The 8,975-nt window shown below is 55.6% G+C and overlaps 1 protein-coding gene across 1 annotated transcript in view; it reads right to left on the bottom strand.

The window, feature by feature from the left end:
• ELAVL3 (ELAV like RNA binding protein 3) overlaps positions 1-8,975 on the bottom strand; it is an 18,384-nt gene that overhangs the window by 2,606 nt on the left and 6,803 nt on the right. The window contains 4 exon segments of the mRNA XM_045290283.1: positions 868-1,104; positions 1,262-1,415; positions 4,338-4,441; positions 5,001-5,220. Coding sequence (XP_045146218.1) covers positions 868-1,104; positions 1,262-1,415; positions 4,338-4,441; positions 5,001-5,220 — 715 coding nt within the window.

Below are 8,975 nucleotides of genomic sequence, written 5' to 3'. Positions count from 1 at the left end.
GGCACCGCCTCTGCCTGGCCCGTCCTCCCCCTCCGCCTGCGAGCGCACCCCCTCCAGCGCAGGGGCCCGGCCTCTCTGGGTGGATAATTTAATCCCTAACAAGGGCGACAGGGGCACCGCAGTCCACTCTTCGAGCACGTGTCGTGTCCTCGTGGGCTGGGGAGGCACCTGAGATGAGATCGGTGCCCGTGCTGGTCTCCTGCGGGCGGAGTGCTGAGAGCGAGCGTGGGCAGGGGCTGGGGTTCAGGCCTCTTTAGGGCTGTCTGGCTGGTCTGTGTCTCGGTTGGGGAGAAGCAGGGCCGGCCTCACTCATGTGGCTGTGCCCCGGCCTCTCATCTGCAGCACTTCGGCGAGGGTGAACCCCGGCCTTCAGGCCAGAGGCCAAGTGCGGAGCCCGTGTGCAGGAGGCGCTCAAAGGAAACAAAACGAGAGCTCCCTGCCCGCTGAGTCGATGCCCGCTCTCAGCCACCCTATGGGACACGGCAGAACCGTGGGTTCCCGAGACGGTGACTGTGTGGGAGTGGAAAGGCTCGTCCGCCTCCTGTGGAGTGGACGGCTGGTGGTTTCAAACTGCTGACCTTGCAGTTAGCAGCCAAGCGCACAACCACTGTGCATCAGGGCTCCTTCGGGAAGCACTTAGCAGACGAAACTGCAGTGCAGACAACAGCCACTTGTCGGGGCAGCTAAATCCAGACCCCGACGTGGATACCCCCAGCAGTGGGGGCAGCACCCACACACTGCCCCTTGGCTGCCCTCAGTGGCTCTGGTGTGGGGGCACCGTCCCTGTTTTTCTCCATCCTGCAGGAGTGGGGGTTCAGGGAGGGCAGCTGCCTCTGGGTCCCGGGGGTAGGGGGGCGGGTTGGTGGCAGGGGGCTCACCGGAAGCGCTGCGTCTGGGGGTGCAGGGGGCCTGCGTAGCGCCGGGCGGACGACTGATACAGGTGAGTGAGCAAGGCCTGCCCTGTCTTCTGGCTCGGGTTGTTGGCGAACTTGACCGTGATTGGCTCGGCCGCGCCCAGCGGCTTCTGCCCGTTCAGTCCTTTGATGGCCTCCTCGGCCTCGATCCTCTTGTCGAAGCGGATGAACCCCACGCCCCGGGACACGCCTGCCAGGTGTGAGGGCACCATGAGGACACGGCCCCCTCCCTCTCCCCATTATCCCGGCTGACCCCTTCACCGGCTCCTTGCCCTGACCTCTGAGATGTCTCCGTCTGGGTCCTGCCTCTGCCCCTCGCCCCGTTAGGCCCCTCCTGGCAGCCTGACCTGTGACCTGGTCCACGAGGATGCGGGAGGTAATGATGCGGCCGTACTGGGAGAAGAGCTGCTCCATCTCCTTCTGGCTCATGGTCTTGGGCAGCCCGCTGACGTACAGGTTGGCATCCCGGATGGACGCGGAGCTGGGTCTGGCGTAGGACACCTGGGGGTGGGGGCGGTTGGGCAGAGATGAGGGGAAGGCCAATCCAAACCGCTGCCGAGTCACCGAGCTGCCTCATTCACCCACAGGACGTGGGGCGGGGGTGGGTGGGTGGGGGGTGGCGGGCTGGCTGCAGCCATGACGACGTGGGCTGCTGGCACTGAGTGTACGGGGCCACACCGCCCGGGACCACAGCCCCCAACAGCCCGAGTAGAAAGTGGGCCAGGCCTGTGGCCCCTCCTCCGCCTTCCAGCCTACAGGCAGCACTCGGGGCTTTAAACACCAGCAAGTCCTGCCTCCCAGGCTCCCATGGGGGAATCTCCTGGGGCCTTCTCTTACCTTTGCCTGCCCCCACCTGCTCCCACTTGCCATCCTGGGGGCTCAGGCTCCGGTCTCCACCACCGTCCCCAGCATCCTGAGTTTAACACTTGTCCCTCTCCCACCCGCTCCGACGCCCCTAACCGCCTTCTGCCTGGATCTCCATTCTCCTCCTCCGCAGGCCTGTCCTCGCCCCTGCAGGCTGACCTCCTTGGAGGGCGCCCCTGAACACCTGCGTCGGGGCACCCAGCTCCCACCTCCCTCAAGTCCCCTCCTGGGTCTCCAGGCTCTGCACCGGCTGCCCGTCACCTCCTGCTTCGTTCCCCTGACTCCAGTCACCACGGTCCCACCTCAGGCTCTGCACCCGCTGCTTCCTCTGCCTCTGCGTGTTGTGGAGACACCCCCGCCCCACCCCTGGCCTCTCTCCTGCGAATGTGCCCCCTCCTTCACTCTCTCCAGGCACTGCTGTCTGCTGTGGACGGGGACACGTTTGGGTGCAATCATTTGGTTCCTGCCATTGGCAAGGGTCTGGCCCAACAATGGGCCTCTGCAGCTGTTTAGAACGTGTGTCCCTACCCCCCCGCCCCCAGACAGTGGTGCGTATTGTAAAGGGAGGGAAAGAAAAGTCCATTGACAAAGCCGTGTGTGTGTGTGTGTGTGTGTGTGTGACCCCATCTCATTGTGTGTCTATAAATGTCCTGGGGCGGGGGGGAGACTGGAGGGACCCGCCCCACAACGAGTGACCCTCAGCTCTGTGTGTGTGTGTGTGTGTGTGTGTGTGTGTGTGTGTTTTGGGGGGGAGGGGGTTGTCAGCATGCAGGAGCCGAAGCTCCCCTCCCACACCTTTCTGCTGAGGTCTTTTCTCTGCATTTCTTTTATCTCACAGAATAACCTCTGGGCTGATAGGGTCATTGTCAAGGGTTGGACTTCTCTTGGGGGCGGGGAGCTGTGAGGGGGACTTCATTCAGCATAGCTCATTCAGAAGAGGGACCAAGGCATGCAAACAGCTGGGCCGAGGGCGCTCCTGAGGCGGGGGAGGGGGTGTGTATGACAGACCATGGTGTGCACCTGGGGTCTTTCAACAAAACAAACCTAGGAGCAGCTATTCTTCCTGGAATTCAAATATGTGAAGCGTCTCTCTCTGACTGAGCTATGAGGGGGCTCCCTGGGGGGTCAGATTTGGGGGGAGCCAGAGCTCCGGGGGACTGGGAGCAGCGGAGGGCAGACAAAGGTGGCCACGGAATAGGATTCTCTGAGGTGGGTGGTCCTGGGGGTGGGTCTCCCACCTAAAGGTGGGCTCCCCAGGAGCACACAGGGGACTTCCTCCCGGCCCGTTTCCAGGATGAGGCCTGGCACCCAGTAGGCCACGGAAATAATGGGTGAAGATTCTGCTGGGCCCACATGGGATGAAACACCACCACACACTCCCACAGGCAGGAGCCCACCAAGGCCACACTACATCATAGCCTCGGCCACCGTGCCTGGACGCATGGGGGTGAGGGGACAGCGGGGCCTTACCTAGTTACGGGGACAGCTGGGGAACCCCACACCTGTCACGTCACTGAGCACACATGGTCACACCCGTTTCATCCGCATGGGGCACAGTGAGACACACCCACACAGCGTTGACCATGCCACACAGACACCCTGTCACAGCTGGACGCACCACATGGTCCCATCCTGTCCCAGCAAGCTAGAGTGACAGCCAGGGTGTTGCAGAGTACCTGCCAAGCCAACGCCATGTTCACAAGCACAAAGCTACCACGTCCCACAGACAGGCCCACACACCATGTCACAGAGCCGCAAAACACCATGTCCCACGCCACACTGTGTCTCAGACCCCAAAGGACACTCAGAGTCCTCCACATGCATGCTCCTTTGTGCACACACGGTGCCTCTGTTGGTTATTAGGTGCCCAGGTGGGACCTGTGATCACCTCTCTGGGTCCAGCTGGCCACTGGGTCAGGATCTCACGCCCCACCTCCTGGGGTGAGGGACAAATTCCTGCACCTCTGTTCCCAAGGCAAGCGGAGGCCAGATGGGTGCTCCGCCCCTCCCCCACCCCCCAAGGTCCAGGAGCAGATTTGCGGGTGGAGCCCAGACACCCCCAGGCGAACTCAGAGGGGGGGTTTCCATGGAGACATCCCCCCACCCCAGGGAACCTGGGCTCCCAGGGTCTCAGCTGCAGCTGCTGCGAGGGGAGGGGGTGTTGCACAAAGGTGTGGGCCCTCAACCCCACCCTTGCAGACCCTAATTAGGGTCCAGATGGCAGACGGGCTCCACCCCTCCATCTCCATGACAAAGGCAGGGAGGGGCTGCCCACTGGACCCTGGTCACTCCTGCTGCGGCTGCTACTGCTGGGACCTCTGGGGCCAGCTGACTCAGCTCCAGAGGACAAGGGGGCGGGGCTGTTACTGTCCCCACTGACAGGTGAGGGCACCGGTTCAGAGAGGTAAAGGGGGGGCGGGTGTTTGGAGACGACCCATGGGACGGAGCAGGTGACCCAACCGGAGGCCTTGGAGGACAGATTCCAGCTTCCAGCTGGGCAGTGGGAGGGAGAAGGATGGGGGTCATGGGGGGGGGGGGCAGGCGGCAGGCCGGCACTACCTTGATGGTCTTGGTCTGTAGTTTGAGGCCGTTGAGGGTGTTGATGGCTTTGTCGGCATCGTTGGGGTCAGAGTAGTTCACAAACCCGTAGCCGAGGCTCTGCCCTGTGGGTAGGATCAGGACGATGACCTGACCGTCCACTCAGGCCCCAGGCCTGCCAGCGTCCTCCCAAACCCTGCCCCCAAGGCTGTGAGAACCCAGATGTCACCCTTGTCTGCTCTTCCAGAGCCCCACGCCCCCAAATCTAGAGTCCCACCTGTCTTCCCATCGCACCTCCAACTCCCGAAGGCCAACCTACCCCCAGCACACCTGTGCTCTTGGGGGAGCGGGGAGGGGAACATGGCACTGTTTTAAGAGAGCGTTGGCACTGTCAATTCGTTTCCCTTTCAACAAAGTATGTGCAGAGCGCCCCCTGTCAGGGCCGCAGCCCTGGCACCCCATTTCCAGCCTGCCCCTTCCTCCTCCATCCTCCTCTGGGCCTTCCTGTCTTTGCCTTTGCGCGCACGTTGCCCCTGTGCCAGTGCTCAGTCCAGAGCCCACCGGAGCCCCTTCCTCTTGGGTGTTCTTGTTGGGTGCATCGATGGAACACCTGTACCCTGGCAGCCGACCACCTCTCCCCTCCGGTCCTTTCTTCCGCCCCACCCCACCCACCGGCAGCCACACCTGTGATCTTGTCCCGCACCAACTTGCAGGACTCGATGTCGCCAATGCTGCCGAAGAGGCTCTTGAACTCATCCTGGGTCATGTTCTGGGGCAGGTAGTTGACAATGAGGTTGGTCTTGCTGTCATCAGTGGCTCCATTTGTACCAAGGAGTGGCCCGTTGGGCAGGGCCGGGCCTGCCGGGCCCCCCGCCACCTGAGACTCCATGGCCCCGAGTATCTGCTGGAGACAACAGGCCACACCCGCTCACCGCCCCGTTCCGACAGCGGGGCCAGCATAACCGAGGTGGGGCTTCATGGTGATCCACTCGGCATCCCTAACCACATGGGGTGGGACATGGGGAGGGGACAGTCTATTCTGGAGCCCTGGTGGCATAGGGGGTTATGTGTTGGGAGCGGCTAATGGCAAGGCCAGTCGTTCAAAATCACCAGCTGCTCCACAGGAGAAAGAGGCTTTCTACTCTCACCAAGGGTTGAAATCTTAGAGACCCACGGGGCAGCTCGGCTTTGTCCTCTGGGGTGCTGAGCGTCACACAGACTCGATGGCAGTGAGCTGTCTCAGGCGTCTACCACCAGGTGTTACTAAGACAAGCTGGTGGTGGTGGTGGTGCCAGCTCATGAGGTCCAACGCACAGAGACCCTCTGAGTGACACACCGCTTTGCCCCGCCCCGCCCCGCCCACACAACTGTTCCTACGCTGGAGCCCATTGTGGCATCCACTGTGCCAGTCGATCTGGTCGAGGGCCTTGCTTTTTTCTCTACCAAGGGAGAAAGAACACAAAGCCTTTTCTAATTAGCCAGTGGAAACCCACTGGGTTACAAGCAAAGACCGTCCAATGCTGTCTGTTCAGTGTGTTGAATGCCTTGTTCTAAGGAGCCCATTCCTCAGGGGAGTTATTTTTGACTTCACAGACTGTCCACCTGGACTCCTGTGCCTACCCCCTCTCACCTCCGATCCTCTCTCCTGTCCCACTCCACCCACCAGCAGCCCAGGGTTGGGAGGCTCTCGGGATAAAAGCAGACCTGGACCGGAGCATAGCAACAACCAGGAAGATGGTGCGAGACTGGGCAGAGCTACCTTCTCTCATCCTCGGGGGATGCCAGGAGTCAGGGCCAACTCAAGAGCACTGGGCAGCCAACAGCTCTATTCTAGGACCGGGGAGACCACTCCACCTGCAACTGTCCTGCGAAGACGTGCTGGCGGAAATACCGCAGAGGCAAACTGATGCCCAGAGCCTATGCAGTTCACAGAAGAGACAAGAGAATCCTCACACCATCAGAACAGGAAGCAGCACCTTTCTTTTTTGGCTTTAAGGGAGGGTCACAGAGCCGATTCGTGTAACTGCAGTCAATACGTTGCCTGCCTCCAGCAAGATGTGATAGATGTGTTTACAGCGATGGGAGAGGAAGACGTGAGCTGCTGCGGCGGCGTATGTTCAGCCAAACATCTCATGGGATTTGGTTTCTTGGTTTGGAGGTTTAGGGTTATGGTTTCATGGGACATCCCAGTTAATTGGCCTGATCATGTGTTTAGTGCGTCTCTGTTCTACTTTGTAGTTCCCTGCTTTGTGCCTGGGGTCTTAAAAGCTTGTCCGTGGCTACCCACGGCATCTTTGTTCCTCTGGAGAAACAGAGGAAGGACAGGAGAAGGAAGTGGAATGTGTGACTAATGGCTTCCAGGAACCAGGAGAACTGCGTGGTGGCTGGCGACAATTACTGAACATCTTGATCGAAGATTTTGTAGAAGCATCCTGATCAAGTGGCAGAAAATCGCAGACCTGAATTTCAAATTCTCATGGCCTCTAGACTTTCTGGAGCCACGGAGGCTAGATGAACCTCTGAAACGATGACCCTAAGATAATTTTTTTTAAGATAAAAACACCCCGAAGTCTTCTTCAAACCAGACTTATCGTTTCACTAGTAGAGACTTCTGCCTTGAGCATTATGCTGTTTAAAGATCTACCCACTTGCCATACAATTGACAACAGTAACTAAAAAGACTAGACAGGAACCTTGGGGGGCAGTGAGTTTACGTTAACGGGAAGAACAACTCAGAAAAGAAGGCTGCGGACGATTGAACAACTGAGAGAATATCATCAACGTCAATGAATCGTGTGTGAGCTTCAAAAAGCTTAAGACCAGTTTCATTTTCTTTTAAGTCCATATTTCCACAGCATTTGTGAAGCTCTGTGGTCATGTAGAAACTGTTCAGTGTATAGTCTCAACAACAAAAGAGAAAATCATTTTTAAGAATCAATATAATATGACAAAATAACAATTTATAAATTGTCAAGGGCTCATGAGGGAGGGGGGAGCGGAGAGGGAGGGGAAAAATGAGGACCTAATGTCGGGGTTTAAGTGGAGAGGAAATGTTTTGAGAATGATGAGGACAATGAATGTACAAATGCGCTTTACACAATTGATGCATGTATGGATTGTGATAAGAGTTGCATGAGCCCCAAATAAAATGATTTAAAAATAAATAAATAAATTTGATATTTTGTGATATGGCTTCACTGAAAGAAAAAAAAAGAATCAATATAACATTTTTGTTTGTTTGTTTGTTTGAACATTTCTTTTTGTAGCTTAGAAAACTAAACCAAACTCACTTCCATCGGATCGGCTCTGGGTGCATGGCCACCTAGTTGGTCAGGGCAGACCTACTCCTGTGGGTTTCCAAAACTGTAATTCTTTTTGAGAATGCCTCTTCTTTCTCTTGAGAAACGACTGGTGGTTTTGAACTGCTGACCGTAGGCTAGCAGCTGAAAGCATAACCACTTAGAAGCCCCTGCAAACCCCTCTCTGATCATATCCCTTTTTCCTCCTATCATAAATAATCCTATGACAAATACGATGTTACTATTTCTTTTGCTCCACCCACAGATTTCCACTAGGCATTTACCCCCATAGCTTTTCCACTGAGGAATTTGGGATTTTCTATGGATAACATAATATCTGCAAGCAACAACAGCTTTGTCTTCATCTACACTATAGGCTCCCAAACTTTTTGGCATACTGCTCCCATTTAAGAAAAAAAATTTTTTTTTACTTAGGGCCCTCTACCCATGAAACACTTTGTATTATAGCCAGCAACCCAGGATAAAGTGTAGGCATCTGCTTTCAGTGTAGCCCCTCCCGACACTTTGGGAAAACTGATCTATGGTCTACACCTGTTATTTTTCTTGTCTTATGGCAGTGGGTACAATGTTATAAACTAAAAAAATAAACCCCAACTCACTGCCATTGAGTCAATACTGAATCATAGAGAACCCTGGAGGGTTTCTGAGACCGTAACTGTCAACGGGAGTAGAAAGCCCAGTTTTCCTCCCAATGAGGTGCTGGTGGTTTCGAACAGCTGACCATTGGGATCGCAGCCCAAAGTGTCACGCTTATTCCTGATGTTAAAGGAAATGCTCGAACAGTTCATAGTTAAACGTGATCTTTGCTACAGGTTTTTTGTAGATGGCTTTTACCAGGTGAACAATATTTTATTCCTACTGTCCTAACAAGAATGGAGCCCTGGTGGCCTAGCAGTTACATATCAGGTTGCTAGCCACAAGGTCAGCAGTTTGAAACCAACAGCTGCTTTGAAGAAGAAAGGATTTCTACTCCCATGGAGAGTTACAGTCTCAGCAAACAACGGGCCATTCTGCTCTGTCCTATAGGGTCTCTAGGAGTCCGAATCAGTGTGATGGCCGTGAGTTATTCTAACAAAATTATTTTATGAAAAAATGGAGATTTAATTTCATTGACATTTTCAGCATCTATTGACATTATTTTGGGGGGTTTAAATGTTCACATGATAAAATACTGGAATTAATTTACTAATCTTTAACCAAACAACCTTGCATCCATAAAATAAAGCATACCTGGTCTCATGGTAACTTTAAATCTTGATTTGCTATACAATAATGATTTATAAATTATCAAGGGTGCATGGGGGAGAGGGGAGGAGGAAGGGAGGGGGAGGGGAAAAAA

Source organism: Echinops telfairi, unplaced genomic scaffold (assembly GCF_000313985.2).
Source record: "Echinops telfairi isolate 266 unplaced genomic scaffold, ASM31398v2 ScPeMD7_36;HRSCAF=134, whole genome shotgun sequence".
NCBI lineage: Eukaryota > Metazoa > Chordata > Mammalia > Afrosoricida > Tenrecidae > Echinops > Echinops telfairi.
This window is presented reverse-complemented; position numbering and strand designations above follow the sequence as displayed.